We start from the raw sequence: 16,032 nt of genomic DNA, 5'->3' as shown, positions 1-16,032 counted from the left end.
ACACCCAGCCCCGCGTCACACCCAGCCCCCTGTCACACCCAGCCCCGCGTCACACCCAGCTCCGTGCACACCCAGCCCCGTGTGCACACCCAGCCCCCCGTCACACCCAGCCCCGCGTCACACCCAGCTCCGTGCACACCCAGCCCCGTGTGCACACCCAGCCCCCCGTCACACCCAGCCCCGCGTCACACCCAGCTCCGTGCACACCCAGCCCCGTGTGCACACCCAGCCCCGAGCGCACGCTGCAGGGGCTCCGCACAGGCCCTGCCTGAGGACCTGGGCCGCCCGGGTGCAGCCGGGAGGGAAGGCCGGTGCGGAGGAGGCCTGCGGGCCTGCGTGGGGGCCGCCCCATGACCTGGCTGCGGCGGGGACCCCGGGACAAAGGCGCGGGAGCGCGGGCGCCGGCTGCCCTTGGCGGCGCGATGCTGCCCCCTGGTGGCCGGCGGCGCCCGCGCAGCCGGACCGCAGCGGCGCCTTTGTTTCCCGCGGGCGGGCGCGGTGCTGCTGCAGATTCCCACCTACAGGCGGTTCCCAGGCCTCCCTCCTCGCTGGCAGATGGCTGTGCCCTGTCTGTGTTCCTGTGTTCACATGCGTTCCTTTTCTGTGTCTGCGTCGTAATCATATTGGATTAGGGCAGGGGCCACCCTACCGACCTAGTTTTAACTTAATTGTCTCTTTAAAGCCCCCATCTCCAAACACAGTCACATTTTGAGGTGCCGAGGGTTAAGTCACCACACGTGCACGTGTGTACATATGTTTTTGTGTGTGCGTGCATGCATGTGCACATGTATGCAAGTGCGTGTCTGTGGCATGTGATGGGAAGGACAGGAGGAGGGGTGTTAACGGTGCCTGGCCTACCCCCGAAGGGCCAGACCTGGCTGGGGCGATGCTTGTGCCCAGAGAGGCAGCTGAAGTCCATGGACCTCCTCCCCGGCCAGGAGCCCCCGCAGGCACGGCCTGGCTCGCCCCGCACGGCGGCCGGCCTGGCACACGCTGGGGCAGACGAATGTGAGGTGCGGGCAGAGCTAAGGCGGCTCTTTGACCGCGGGTCTCACTGTCCAGGGAGGGAATGGGGTCGGACAGGGTGCTGAGCCCCCCCTCACCCCCCTGGGAGCCCACCCGGAGGCAGGACTGGGGTGTGGGGGGGTGCAGGCTGTGCTGCGTCACTCCCTTCTCTGTCCCTCGGTGTTGTGTTCGTGAAACGCAAAATCACAGCATCCAGTTCAGAGGCTGAGCCACGCAGAGCTGAGGCCCTCGGCCCTGGTGAACGCCCACAGACAGAGGCCGGAGCGGACCGGCCGTGGGCTCACACGTGCGGGCGCCAGGCGGGCCCGTTACACCCCTGTCCTTTGGTCATCGTCACCACAAGGCCCCCTGGGCCCAGGGCCGCATCCTCACAGCCGGGAACCCGCTGGCTCAGAGAGTCACAGGCCGAGTGACTGTTCTTTCCAGTCCCGAAGTCAGCGATCCGGGGCGAGGACGCTGACATTTGGGTCCCCCCTCCCCTCCTCCGTGTCCAGGGGAGGGTCCGGGAACATCACATCCCACATCTGGGGCCCAGCTGCTGCCAGCTCCATCCCACGGGCCCTGCCAGGGCGGAGCGCCTGGCTGGGCCACACTGCCCTCTGGTGGCGAAGGCGCGCCCAGCCGCCTGCTCAGCTCCGGGGCGGAGGCCCTGGATGGTGGGCGCTGACGGGTCTCCTCGGCACAGAAAACGAACCGGTGCCCATGCATGTCCGGGGTGGGCGCTGAGCAGGGTTTGAGGGGGCCTTCTGGAGGCACCCCTTTCAGCCTGCCCAGTGACAGGCTGGTGAAGGTGTGACCACACCACCCTCACAGGCACCCTTTCCCAATGCCCCTGCTGTGAATGCTACCAGCAGGGCCATCGCAGGTCGGGGTGCAGGAGGGGGGGAGGGGGAAGGGGGACAGGGCAGGGGTGTGGGAAGGGGCGCGCCCCCCTCCTTGTGTTGACCCCGAAGCTCTCTGCACCCTGCATTTAGGGATTTCCTGGAGGTTGCCTCACATGGTCATGAGCGATCCATCATTAACTCCGTCTTCAGCCCTCTCCCTTCTGCAGAGAAGGGGGGTATGGGGGCTGGGAACCCCAAGCTTCTTATCAGGCTGGTCTTCCCGCCAACACGGAGCCCGCAGAGCCACCTGGTGAGAACAGCGGACACTTGTCATCCGGGACACGGGCTTAGGAGCTGGTGGGGGCGGAGAGGGTCTATGCCCCCACTGTCTCGCACACCTCCAGCCTCCGTGCGGCTGGAGGAAAGGGAGAGCCCGCTGCCCCTCCCCGCCGCCCACTTCTCCACCTGCGGGTGCCAGGAGCAGCTCACGCAGTGCGGCCTGCAGCCCGGGAGCCCCACGTCCTTGCACGATGATCCCAGGGTCTCACCGGCCTGTTTGGCGTGTTGCCCTTGGTCCCCAGGAGCAGACGGAAACGCTGGAGCCCCCAGGACCGGGGGTGGCCCCAGCGGCTGTCCTCCTCACCCCATTCGCCACCAGCCTGCCCACCGTGCAGAGGCAGAAAGCTCCCCGTCCAGGGCTCCCCAAGAGCATCCAACGACGCTGTCAGATCATGGATCTGCTCACTCCCCACTGTAAACACACCTGCTTTGAAAAAAAAAAAGCGGAAACCGGTGTGGCTCAGTGGATAGAGCGTCGGTCTGCGAATCCCAGGTTCGATTCTGGTCAAGGGCATGTACCTTGGTTGTGGACACATCCCCAGTAGGGAGTGTGCAGGAGGCAGCTGATCGATGATTCTCTCACATCGATGTTTCCAACTCTCTATCCCTCTCTCTCCTCCCTGTAAAAAAATTAAAAACAAAACAAAGACACCTGCTCTGACCCCGAGACCAGTGGGAACGGCAGGAAACAGCTGTCCGGGCACAGGTGTGGTTGGAAAGCATGTGTGTGAGGTCTGGAGCTCAAGCAGCCGCTTGTGTTTGGCAGGAGACTGTTCCTGAAAGCGAACGGTGTGGGCCTGGCCCTTTAAGAAGGAAAAGGGCGATGGTCACGGAGGCTGACATCTGAACTTGCCGGTGGAAACGAGGACTGGGAAAACCTGCAGCCGCCACCACGAGGCTGACAGTTTCCCAATCATCAAACCTTCTTGCAAGACTCTGGTCGTGTTAGCACGCGGGACATTCTGACATTCTTTAGATTAGGGGTGTCGAACTCAATCAGAGAAGGGGCCAAAATCTAAAATCCAGCCTAAATCGCGGGCCGAATGGTTTACTGAACAGTCATAAACTGTCATTGTGATGGAAACGCAGTGGAGTGCAGTGATGACAGCGCGGTGCGGGCCACATTGCAAGGCCTGGTGGGACGGATTTGGCCCGCAGGCCTTGTGTTTGACACATGTGCTTTAGATGGAACTGTGCGGGGATGCGACCGGCCTGCGTGGCTCCGGGGCTGGTGTTTTCCAAACAGGAGTGCACGGCGGTCAGTCAGGCCCGAGGGCCGGGCCCTGGAGCCGGAACCACGGGCGCTGATTAAGGTGCCCAGACGTCCCGCCCAAAGCGGGACGGTCCAGATTTTTAACAATGTGTCCCCCGTCCCGCCAGCTGCCTCCGGAGAGCCAGAGAGCTGCCCGCCCTGAGCGGTGCCACGCCCCCCCCCATGTGTTGTGTCAAAAAACACAATTACTTTTCATAAAGTTCTGTCATACCAAGTGTATGTGAGCTTGAAAACGAGTTAGACTGAGTATTTGGTAAACGTATCTGTTTTCGTTTCTAGTCCAGTAAATATTGATCCATGGGACGCACATTAAACAATAACAGTTAAAACTGTAAATTAACAGGAACCATCACATGACAACTAGAGTGACAGAAAGCAACCGTTTTCAGGGATGAGACCCGAGGTCTAAGCGCCAGGAAGGCACTTCCCAGGCTTGCCCTGCGTTGTCATTGCGACGGGCTGTTGTTGCGTGGAGCTGCCGGCAGAGGGCGCCGCGGTCCCACAAAGAGGCAGCCAGCCAGGCGGAGCCCATTAGTGAGTCTGGGACGGGTTTCCGCGGGCCCAGCCTGGGGAAATCTGTGTCCCTGTCCCAGGGCTGCAGCCTCGGGCTGGCTTTTGGTCATTTCCAGGAGAAAATGCTGAGCGTGGGGTGAGGCCCTGGCCTGGCCACTAGCTGTGCGGAGGTCATTGCCCCAGTGGTGGAAATGGGGATGTCCCGTGTGGAGGCGGAGGCAGAGTTCAGAGCCTCCTGCCGCCCACAAACCAGGTGTTCTCACCTGTGAGCCACTTCCCTCCCTGCGAGAGCTCATGGTCAGCTCTCTTCCTTTCACCTCTCCCCGCCCGCCCTCCGGCCCTGCTTCCTCTCCTCCCTCTTCCCTCCTTCCTTCCTTCCCTCGGAATAGCCCGCCTGCCCCGATGATTCTGCTCACGCCCATGGCCACATGCCCTTGCCCCGTGCAGCCCGGGCCCCGCCCCGGGACCTCAGCGTAGGGCGGGCATTCGTGGCCGAACAGCCCCCTCCAGCCTTGTCTGCCTCGTCTGGAAAAGGCGGGGACAATGGACGGTAGCCAGCAGCGCAGCCAGGACGACCATGTCAGGACCCAGCTCCTCACCTCGGCCTGCGAGGCCCCTCACAGCCTGCTTGTCGCTGTGGGTTCCCGTCGGCGCGCCCGGCCTGCTCTCAGCGCTGAGGACCGACCGGTCGGGGCCGGTTTGCCCGGTGCCCTGGCGTGTAGGGGTGCATGACACGCGGTGGGCCGGGTGGGTCAGGGTGGATCAACGGGGACTGCTGGGCGTGGTGTGTGTCACCCAAAAGGCACTCCGTGAGGCCCGTCCCCGGGAGGTGAGGCACTGTGTGTGGGTGCTGGCCGGAGCTGACCGATCGCCCCAATGCGGGAGAAGGCAGAACCAGAACCAGAACCAGAACAGAACCAGGAGGAGTTTTGCAAATAGCAGCACGGGTTCCCAGCGTCCCTCTCCCTGTTCTTAAAACAGAGGACTTTCTGCTGGGCGGGGGGGGGGGGGGGGGGGGGGGGGGGGGAGAGGGACAGTAAATGAAAAGCCGTCTGCATGGAGCGCAGTGACCGAGGGCCGCGCCCGGACATGGGCCGGAGCCCCCGTGGCTTCCGGTGGCTTCCGGTGGCTTCCGGTGGCTGTCCGCGCCGTGGCCAGGAGAAGCCGGCACTCCGGCCCCACGCCCCGGGCAGAAACGAACCAGCACGGTGTCTGCGGGTGACCCGGCCCCGGTGCATTCTGGGGAGGCCCCTGTGACGCTCAGCCCAGATGCTGGGAACGGACGGGAGCGGGGACTGACGGGGGAGGTGGAGAGAGGGGAGCGCCCGTCCTCACACCTTCCCCAGCCTCGCTCGGAGCTCCTGGCAGGCCCTCACCCACACGGGAAGCCAGGCGACTCCTCCGGCCCAGAGAGGGAGTGTGGATCCTCAGGTCACACAGCAACTTAAAGCCGACAGGCGACCCCCCAGGCCAGCGGCCAGTGAAGCTGACCCTGTTTCTACGGTAACATTCGGCATCTGGCTCTCCGTGGAGCTTCTGCATTAACTTAGGTGTTGGAACACGTGGAGTTAAACCATTACTCTTGATGACTCGGTTTTTTGGATGCCCCCTTTTTATTTTTTTACAATTCTAATAAGCTCTTATTGACTTTTTAGAGAGAGAGCGAGAGGGAGAGAGAGAGAGAGAGAGAAACATCCATCAGTGAGAAGGTAACATCCATCCGCTGCCTCCAGCACCTCCTGCCTCCTCCCTGGAGCCCGCAACCCAGGCACGCGCCCTGACCAGGAATCAAACCAGGGATCTCTTATCTCATGGGCTGATGCTCAACCACTGAGCCACCCCAGCCGGGCTGGGTGCCCCTTTACGTCCTGCTCCGGAGGCAGATGCCACGCCCAGCGCCGTGGAGAGCCAGGGCACGGTCTTGCGCCCGCCCCCCTGTTTGGGAGGTACCTTCCTCAGACAGGTGGCATACCTCCGGGCAGAGCTGCCCTGGGGCAGGCCCGCCTGGACCTCTGCCCGCCCCGGTGCCAGCCTGAGGACCTGGGCAGGTCCCTAATGTCTGCGAAGTCCACTTTTCTCTTCTGAAAACGTGCCAGTCCCTCGTTCATCCAGCCAATGCGTTTAGGGTTCTCCCGTGTGCCAGGCACAGTGCCCGGGGCTGGGCATGGGGGGGGCGAGTGGCCCACATAAGACGGGACGAAGTTCAGGATGGGGCCAGAGCCCGGAGCCCACCTCTGCTCGGCCCCTCGGAGAGAGTCTGTACTGGATCTGACGCCCGCGGGCCACCGGCCTGGTGCTGGGGGGGGGGGGGGCCGGAGTCCTGGAGGCACAGGGAGACCCAGAAATCTGGCCTGCCGCCTCTCCACCCCCCGCACCCCCTCACCCCACATTCCGACTCCTGGCGGGAGATAGCCCCGCCTCCGCTCCCGCTGCCCGGACATGGTCTTCATTGGTTATATTTACACTGACGGGCGGGCGGGCTCCTGGCCACGGGGGTGGTTCACGCCACCCCCGCCCCCGTTGTGATTCTGGGGCCCCGGTCGGACGGCGCGGATTGCCGGCCAGACCCTCGCTCCGGGCGGCCGGCCTGTCTGCGGCGGCCGATCAAAGGCACCGGCGTCTGTTTAGTCTCTGCTCTCTCTCACCCCCGCCCGCCCCTCCCCGAGAAAATAGTTACAAGTAATTTATGAAACCAATACCTGCCTTCTGCGGAGGCCGAGGGGCCCCGTGGGGGACGGTCACCTTTATAACGGAACACGGAGCTCGAACCCGCTCCCCATACCTGTCCCCCCTAAACCTCTCCACAGGGCGTGCGACGGGGCCTGACCTTCTGCCCCGGAGGGTCCCCCAGCCTGGGCCCAGAGGTCTGTCCTGCCTGGCTCCCCCCCCTGCCGCCCCCACCAGGACCCCCAGCCCACGTCTCCCGCTTCCTGGGCTGTGCCCCGCGGCCCCAGAGGCCCTGGAGGAGCAGAGAACGACTCTGCTCCCTTCCTGATAGGAGGGCGGAGGAGCCTGCAGCCTGGACCGGTGGCGGGAGCTGGGAGGCGGAAACATGGCTGCTCTGTATCAGCACCCCCTCCTCACCACCCCTCCCGCCCCCCACTCCCTCACCTCCCCCGCTGCAGTGGTCCCCCCTGCGTGGGCCACAGTGCTCCTTCCACCGTCACCCCTGCTCCAGGGGCAAGTCAGAGCCCATCAGCCCACCCACCCACAGCCTTCACTCTCCCTTCTGCTTCCCCTCCTCCCCTTCCTCCTCCTCCTCCCACTCCTCCTCTTCTCCTTCTTCACCTTCTTCTCCTTCCTCTCCTCCTCCCCCTCCTCCTCCCCTTCCTCCTCCTCCTCCTCCTCCCCCTCCTCCCCTTCCTCCTCCCTCTTCCTCCCCTTCCTCCTCCTCCTCCCACTCCTCCTCTCCTCCTTCTTCACCTTCTTCTCCTTCCTCTCCTCCTCCCCCTCCTCCTCCCCTTCCTCCTTCCCCCCCTCCTCCTCCCCCTCCTCCTACCCTTCCCCCTCCTCCTCCCACTCCTCCTCTCCTCCTTCTTCACCTTCTTCTCCTTCCTCTCCTCCCCCCCTCCTCCCCCCCCTCCTCCTTCTCCCCCTCCTCCTCCTCCCCCTCCTCCTCTTCTCCCTCCCCTTCCTCCTTCTCCACCTCCTCCTCCTTTCCCTCCTCCTCTTCCCTCTCCTCCCCCTCCTCCTCCCCTTCCTCCTCCTCCTCCACCTGCTCCTTCTGTTCCTTCTCCTCCTCTTCTTCCTCCTTCTCCTCTTTTTTCCGCCTCATTCTCCTCCCTCTTCCCCCCCCCCCCCCTCCCCCCCCCCCTCCCCTCCCTCCCCCCTCTTCCCCCACTTCCTCCTCCTCCTCCCCCTCCTCCTCTCCTCCTTCTTCACCATCTTCTCCTTCCTCTCCTCCTCCCCCTCCTCCTCCCCCTCCTCCTCCCCTTCCTTCTCCCCCCCTTCCTCCTCCCCCTCCTCCTCCCCTTCCTCCTCCTCCTCCTCCCACTCCTCCTCTCCTCCTTCTTCACCTTCTTCTCCTTCCTCTCCTCCTCCCCCTCCTCCTCCCCTTCCTCCCCCCCCCCCCCCCCCTCCCCCCCCCCCTCCTCCCCCTCCTCCTCCCCCTCCTCCTCCCCCTCCTCCTCCCCCTCCTCCTCCTCCTCCTCCCTCTCCTCCTCTCCTCCTTCTTCACCTTCTTCTCCTTCCTCTCCTCCTCCCCCTCCTCCTCCCCTTCCTCCTCCTCCCCACCTCCTCCTCCCCCTCCTCCTCCCCTTCCTCCTCCTCCTCCTCCCACTCCTCCTCTCCTCCTTCTTCACCTTCTTCTCCTTCCTCTCCTCCTCCCCCTCCTCCTCCTCTTCCTCCTCCTCCCCCCCTCCTCCTCCCCCTCCTCCTCCTCTTCCTCCTTCTCCACCTCCTCCTTTCCCTCCTCCTCTTCCCTCTCCTCCCCCTCCTCCTCCCCCTCCTCCTTCTCCTCCACCTGCTCCTTCTGTTCCTTCTCCTCCTCTTCTTCCTCCTTCTCCTCTTTTTTCTGCCTCATTCTCCTCCCTCTTCCTCCTCCTCTTCCTCCTTCTGCTCTTTCTGTTCCTCCCCCTCCTCCTCCTTCTCCCCCTCCTCCTCCTCCCCCTCCTCCTCTTCTCCCTCCTCTTCCCATTTCTCCTCCTCCTCCCCCTCCTCCTCCCCCTCCTCCTCCTCCTCCTCCTCCCCCTCCTCCTCCCCTTCCTCTTTCCCCTCCACCTTCTCCTTCTGTTCCCTCTTCTCCTCCCTCTTCCTCCTCCTCTTTCTCCTTCTGTTCCTCCTTCTCCTCCCTCCTGATGCCTGGCCCAGGGGTCACAGTCTGTGGGACTTGGACCAGAACACATAAGTCATGTGTATGTTTTCCCTGTAACACATGTTACTGAAAACGCGCGTGCCCGCAGTGACAACGCAGCTGACACTGAGCCACTCGCCGGGCAGACCCCGCTGTCCGCCGGCCGCGGCTCACCGGGTTCCGTTTCACGGGGACGGGCCCTGTGAAGAGCTTGTTTCCAGAAGCTTGTGTCTGTCAGCACCTCGCCGACAGGTCTGATGGGGGCGCATCCTGGCGAAAACGCTCTGATCCGCGGTTCGCCGTGGCGGCCGTTACCCAGGCCGGCGTGCAGGCAGCGGCGGGGGCCGTGGCACCGCGTGGCAGCAGTGCTGGCTGTGCTCAGTCCCTCTGGGAACCAGAGTCTGGGTCGCGGGATGGGAGGAGGCTCAGAGCAGAAGGAGGCCGTGTCCCCTCGGCTGTCCCTGCTCCGGGCGGCAGGCCCTGTTCCTGCTCCAGCGCTGCCCGGCCACCTGCACCCCATTAGTCACGGGACCCGGGGCGGGGCCTGAGGGTCTCAGGCTGATTCTGCAGTTACGGACTTTATTTGTTGTTCATTAACCGTTTATGGATTCCTAGCGTATTTATGGGAGCAGGCAGAGGAAGAGGAGGCAGAACAAAGGGAATGGACAACCATCGTGCGCCTGGTTTTTAACCAGCAAAGCCGGCCAATAGGACACCTCTCTCTCTCTCTCTCTCACTCTCTCTCCCCCCCTCTTCCTCTCCCCCCCCCCATTGGGTGGGGTGCCAGCCAACTTTAAAGGGAAAAGGGTGCTTTAGTTGCTCTTGAGCAGCGATTTTTAAAAAACTTTTATTTATGTTTTTTTAAATTTCTTTTTATTGATTATGGTATCACATAATTGTCCTCATCCCCCCCATTCCCACCCCAAACCCCTCCCTGTGTATCGAGCAGCGATTTTCAACCTGTTCCTTCGAGGGAGTGGACATGGAGGTCAGCCAGGCCCGCAAGCGGCAGACTGTGCTCCAGGGCTGGCTGTTCCCGGTGAGAAAGATGCCCCCCTGCTCCCCCCCACTTACCCCCCCCCCCCCCGCCAGGCCTGCAGTCACGGATCACAAGCTGTCCGGCGCGGCAGGGCCTGGGGAGGAGCTGGCCGTCCTGTTGACCTTGCAGCCGCGGGCTGTCCCCTCCTCTCCTGCCCTGTGAGCAGCGCCGCCTCCTGACGGCCCACAGCTCTGCTCCTGGCGGTCCCCGTCCGGCCTCAGCGGAGGGCGGGACAGCTCGCAGCCACATGGACCCTCCCTCCCAAGAAGTGGCATCTGAGGCACAGAAACCAAGGACTGCAGCGGCCTTCCGGGCACAGACCTCGCTCGAGGGCCCGCGTCTCGGTCTCTGGAAGGGAGAGCCGGTGCTGCCCTGGGCCACGCCTGGCCCTCAGCGGTTCTGAGCCCACGGCCCGGTCAGCCTTCCTACGCAACTGTTTTAACTGCCAGCGTGGAGCCAAAAGGAGCCAATGGCCGCGGCAGCCGGGAAGTGGAAACTGGAGCAGGTGAGGGCCCTGCGCAGGGCGAGGGCGAACGGTCAGACCCGGGGCCCCGCCCGCCACGCCAGGGCCGGCTGATCTGCAGGCTGAGCACCCAGGCCGGTCCCCTGGGGAGCAGGGGGCTGAGCACCCAGGCCGGTCCCCTGGGGAGCAGGGGGCTGAGCACCCAGGCCGGTCCCCTGGGGAGCAGGGGGCTGAGCACCCAGGCCGGTCCCCTGGGGAGCAGGGGGCTGAGCACCCAGGCCGGTCCCCCGGGGAGCAGGGGGCTGAGCACCCAGGCCGGTCCTCTGGGAGAGCAGGGGGCTGAGCACCCAGGCCGGTCCTCTGGGAGAGCAGGGGGCTGAGCACCCAGGCCCGGTCCCCCGGAGAGCAGGGGGCTGAGCACCCAGGCCCGGTCCCCAGGAGAGCAGGGGGCTGAGCACCCAGGCCGGTCCCCTGGGGAGCAGGGGGCTGAGCACCCAGGCCGGTCCCCTGGGGAGCAGGGGGCTGAGCACCCAGGCCGGTCCCCTGGGGAGCAGGGGGCTGAGCACCCAGGCCGGTCCCCTGGGGAGCAGGGGGCTGAGCACCCAGGCCGGTCCCCTGGGGAGCAGGGGGCTGAGCACCCAGGCCGGTCCCCTGGGGAGCAGGGGGCTGAGCACCCAGGCCGGTCCCCTGGGGAGCAGGGGGCTGAGCACCCAGGCCGGTCCCCCGGAGAGCAGGGGGCTGAGCACCCAGGCCGGTCCCCTGGGGAGCAGGGGGCTGAGCACCCAGGCCGGTCCCCTGGGGAGCAGGGGGCTGAGCACCCAGGCCGGTCCCCCGGAGAGCAGGCGGGCGGACTTCAATGGAAGCCAAGACGCAGCCCCCACTGTCTCCGCACCCTCACCCACCGGGATGCGGCACCTTGTGGAATCTCACAGCCTGGCTCACCCCCACCTTCCCTGTCACTGGCACCCCACAGGTGCGCCTTCGTCAGGAGTCCCAAGTGCCCTCGGAGTTGATCTCCCTGAGGATTTGGCGGGACAGACAGGCGGCCGGACAGACAGCAGGCTGTATCTACCGTAGGAGACATAGCTGTGTGTGCACCGAGAGGCAGGCCTCGGCCCTGTCTCTGGGGGAACCTCTGGGCTGTCCCCCTCAGCCTGGCGTTGGCCCTGGGATTACCGGCCGCCGCTGTGGTTGGCAGCCAGGGGCGTCTGGGGGCTGGGACGGGGGTCGAAGCTGCCGGGACTTGACTTGGGAGCTCAGACACTGCCGGTCTGATTGGCATTCGGCAGGGTTCTAGCAGATCCTCGCCTGCCCGCCCCACGCCCTGCATCCACCACCCCCCCCCCCAGCACCCCGCACCGGGTGCTTGCTGAGGAGCTGGGGTTTGGGGGCTCCAGGCAGAGCCCAGGGTCAGAGCTGCGTGTCGGGGGCCTCGTGGCTGAGCGCCGTGGGGAGGACGGCTGAGCTGAACTTTGTGATGGTCACCCCATGGCTCTATGTACCCACCCACCTACCGACGGGTCAGATCACCAGGTCAAAGCCAGCCAGAACGGAAGGGTCCCCACAGAGGTCACCCCCTTGCACAAGACGGGGAAACCGAGGCCCAGAGAGGAGATGGCTGACTGGACAAGCATCCCCTAAGCCCCTACTGTGCGCCAGGACACCGGGGACACAGATGGCGGGTGCAATGCCGTCTTCCTGGCGGCACCCTCTGTGCTCCTGCTTCTTGTTAAACGGGGAGCCTCTGTCTGGCCTCTGGTCTGTACCCCTTTATGACTCCAGACGAGGAAACCGTCCCGTGAGCACTTACTCTGTGCCAGAGGCTCTCCTGGGCATTTTGCAGCCGTTAGCTTGCTCCATTAGCTTACCGAGCCAAAGGGGTACACGTCACTACCCCCATTCTACAGAGGAGAACACTGAGGCCCGGAGAGGCCCGTCACCTGTGCTGACAGCAGGCAGCGCTGAGCTGAGAGCTGGGATCTGTCTCCAAAGCCCGCTCTCCGTCCTGGCCGGCCGCCTGCTCAGGCTCAGTCCTCTGGTGGCTGCCGGGCCCTTCCCTGGGGGGAGCCCAGAAACGCCTCAGCGAAGGGGTGCGAAGGGGTGCCAGGCCCCGTGGAGATGCTGCAGGCGCAGCCTCCCACGCACGTGGGAAGGGGGAAGTCCTGAACGGGTTCTGGACAGATGGCGGGCTGAGTGCCTCAGCTGGGCGCCCGCAGGACAGACGGGGCCCTGAGCTCAGCCCTCCCCCCCCAGGTGGTCTCATTGTCCCTCCGGTACCGACGCAGAGACACTGAGGCTGGAGCACCAATTACGTTCCCGAGGTCCCAGCGGGCAGAGGCGATGGGAGGGTCGCCGTCCTGTCTGAGTTCAGAATGCTAGCCCCTTGTAATGACTTTCTGCGCTCCAGAAACCCCTGCCGACCGGAGAGCTGGAGGGACTTTTTAAAATCAGTCTGTGTCCATTTTCGCCGCGTGGCTGACAGTGAGCTGCCCCGGGGCAACCAGCACCGGGCCAGGCACGTGGCAGGCTCAGGGCCTGAGCGTGGACCTAGGAACCAGGAGGTCTCGGTTCGATTCCCGGTCAGGGCCCAGGCCCGGGCTGCAGACTCCATTCCCAGTGGGGGCCACGCAGGAGGCAGCCCATCAATGATCCTCTCTCGTCAAACTCTGCCTCGAGGTACATCGGGTCGCCAAGGCGCACACCCGGAGGGCTGCAGGGAAGAGGAGGCCATCCTCTGAGGCCGACAGGCAGGCCCTGAGGCCCCCGGGCTCCCGGGAGAACGGCTCCTGTGCTCTGGTTTCTAAGGGCTGAGCTCACTCGTGAGCCCTTTCCCCGGGGTGATGTCTCCGTGGAAACAAAGCCTCTTTTCAAGGCCCCGGAGAAACCAGATTCTGTGATGGGCCCCGAAAATTAGAGGCCGGGAGAGGAGGCCTCCGAGCTGGGGATAATCACCACTGGAGCTGTTTGATGACTTATTCCGAGATAATTAGAGCTGCACTTTCTTTGCTTGAAACAACCTCTTCTGTTTGCCCCGGTCCCCGCCCTGCCAGCCGGGGCTGACTGGGGGATGCCGCGGCGAGGCCTGTGACGCCGGGAAAGGCCCATTGCGTCGCCGTCCTCACCAGGAGCTGCCAGGCCACCGCCAGGGGAGCAGCTGTAAAGTCTGAGGCAAGTGATGTGGGTGAGACAGTGGTGAAACCTTCATGCACGCAAATAGTCCTTTTTTACAATATGTTTTTACTAGAGGCCCAACGCACGAAATTCATGCACAGGCAGGGTCCTTAGGCCTGGACAGCAATAAAGGCCAATCTGTGAGGTGACCCGTGGGGTGATGGGGGCGTAGAGAGGGACCCAGTGGCACCCGCCTTGGCCAGCCTAGTGCTGCCCGCTCGCTGGCCCTGCCCCCCATTGCTGCTGATTGTCTCTCTCTGCAGGGTAACTGGCAGAGCCTGGGGGAAGGGGGGGGAGGTGGCGCAGGCACCCGCCTTGGCTGGCCTGGGGCCTGCAGGCTGGGGACAGCTCCTGAGTGGAGCATCTGCCCCCTGGTGGTCAGTGCGTGTCATAGTGACCAGTGTCTCCACCAGCAGTACCAACCTTCAGTCAATTTGCATATTAAGTTTTTATTCTATAGGACTGGTTCAGAGAGGAAGGGAGAGAGAGACAGAAAATCAATGATGAGAGAGAATCATTAATAGACCACCTCCTGCACACCTCTCACCAGGGACTGAGCCTGCAACCCGGGCATTGCCCTGACTGGGAAGGGCACCATGTCGTAGGTCAGTGCCCAGCCACGGAGCCACCACGGCCAGGCCGTTCGCAGCTTTAGTAGACCCGGGTTCTGCCTCTTGAACACACAGAGCTCCGGGAGTGGGGACACAGCCGTGGAAAGCCACACCCTGCCTCGAGGCTGCAGGCGCCAGACCCACCCAGAAATAAACAGAAGGTCAGCAAAAGTGTGCCTGGAGCTCAGTGGAGAGAGCATCAGCCTGCCGACTGAAGGGTCCTGGGTTCGATTCTGGCCAAGGGCACATGCCTGGGTTGTGGGCTCCATCTCCAGTGAAGGGTATATAGGAGGCAGCTGATCAATGATTCTCTCTCATCATTGATGTTTCTCTCTCTCTCTCCCTCATATATATATATATATATATTTTTTTTTTTAGAGGCTCAGTGCACAAAATTTGTGCACTTGGGGGGGGTGTCTCTCAACCTGGCCTGCACCCTCTCACAGTCTGGAAGTCCTTGGGGGGATGTCTGACTGATGGCTTAGGCCTGCAGGGAGCAGGCCTAAGCTGGCAGTCTGACAGCCTTAGGGCTGCCACAGAGGAGGGAGAGGCTCCCACCACTGCTGCTGCACTTACCAGCCGTGAGCCCGGCTCTGGCTGAGCAGCACTCCTCCTGTGGAGCGCACCGACCACCGGGGGCAGCGCCTGCACTGAGCATCTGCCCCCTGGTGGTCAGTCTGCATCATAGTGACGGGTCTTTCTGCCATTAGGTCGATTTGTGCTTTTATAAACAGGATATATGTCTCTCTCTTCACATGGCTGCTAACCTCACCACAGTGGGGAGTGGGTAAGAAAAATCGGTTCTAACCGGACAAAAGCGTGATAGTCCCCTCTGGGATTCACAGGACGCTGAAATTCAAGGAGAGGTGCTGGTCTCGGGGTTGGGTTTCTCGGCGATTGGAGTGGGACTCCGATGGCGGTTCTGCTTCCCTCTGACGGCGCGCCTTTTAAAGTATCTGTTTCCCCCCAAATAATTTCAGTCCTCCGAGCCCCTTAGCACATTTTTTGTCCATCTACTTTCCCTGTCATTTTCGAGTCCATGTCTCCTGGAAAGGAAATTTGATTTAAATGTTTTCGATTCCTTTGCATAAAAGTATTGAAACTCGAGTTAGCGAGGACGGTCAAAGGGCCCACAAACCTTCCGATGTCACATGAGCGTCACCTATTTTTCTAAAAAAAATTAAAAAAAATGAACTCCTGCTTTGCCAAAGTGTCAATAACATGCCGGCTCCGTGGGCTTGAGCTTAACCACCTGCAACGCCGAGTGGCTGGCTACCCTCACGCCAGATGCTTTTTTTGACGCTGGTTTGGAAGACTGACTTGACCATTTCCCACTCCCTCCTCCGTTTCCCTGAATTGCAAAATCACTTTCTGTCTGGCAGACGTGGAGACGCGGGAAGAGAAAGTGCTGAATTCAGATAATTTCTTTAAATGCCTCGCTGTGACCGAGACCCTGGTCTCCAGTTTCTTCCTCCTTCGATCCGGGCTGCCTGGGGCTGGGGCTACCTCACAGAGCCGCTGAGCTGATCTCATTTATCCCCCCCCTTGCTAGCTTTACCTTTTCACCACCTTCTTATTACCATGTTTCCCCGAAAATAAGACCTAGCGCATGGAAATATCCTAGCGCAACTTTGGGAGAAAAAATTAATATGAGACACTGTCTTATTTTCAGGGAAGCAGGGTACCTTCTGATGGATCCCACCAGGCCACTGGCCGCCCTGCAGGCCCGAGTTCCAACCTGTTTTCCCACTCTTTCTTCGCAGATCCAAAGTCTGCGCACAGGCTGTGCCCTCCGCACACAATGGCCTCCCCTGGCCCAGGCTCCGGGGGACCCCATGCCCTCCGCGTTGGCCCATGACGTGAACCATCGCTGCTCCCTGGGCCTGGGTCGCCTCGGACTCTCCCCACAAAGACTGGCTGCCCAGCCTCTGCTTCTCCCCCCGACTCCGAGCTCCTCGAGGGCAGGGGGCTCCAGTGAGTG

General features: G+C 62.9%; 1 protein-coding gene across 1 annotated transcript; it reads left to right on the top strand.

The window, feature by feature from the left end:
- Positions 1 to 4,403: 4,403 nt before the first annotated feature.
- LOC118711216 (basic proline-rich protein-like) lies at positions 4,404 to 8,669 on the top strand (the record flags this gene model as incomplete). The annotated part of the gene is given in 11 exon segments (XM_036424236.1): positions 4,404 to 4,525; positions 7,101 to 7,246; positions 7,279 to 7,503; positions 7,538 to 7,840; positions 7,873 to 7,974; positions 8,007 to 8,135; positions 8,168 to 8,202; positions 8,205 to 8,259; positions 8,292 to 8,326; positions 8,329 to 8,444; positions 8,510 to 8,669. Coding segments are annotated over 11 exon segments (1,428 nt in total), but the record flags the coding sequence as incomplete, so codon positions are not given.
- Between the last annotated feature and the right edge of the window lie 7,363 nt (positions 8,670 to 16,032).

Source organism: Pipistrellus kuhlii, unplaced genomic scaffold, assembly GCF_014108245.1.
Source record: "Pipistrellus kuhlii isolate mPipKuh1 unplaced genomic scaffold, mPipKuh1.p scaffold_m20_p_8, whole genome shotgun sequence".
In the NCBI taxonomy this organism is placed as follows: domain Eukaryota; kingdom Metazoa; phylum Chordata; class Mammalia; order Chiroptera; family Vespertilionidae; genus Pipistrellus; species Pipistrellus kuhlii.
The sequence above is the reverse complement of the archived record's forward strand: the minus strand, read 5'-3'. Positions and strand labels throughout refer to the sequence as shown.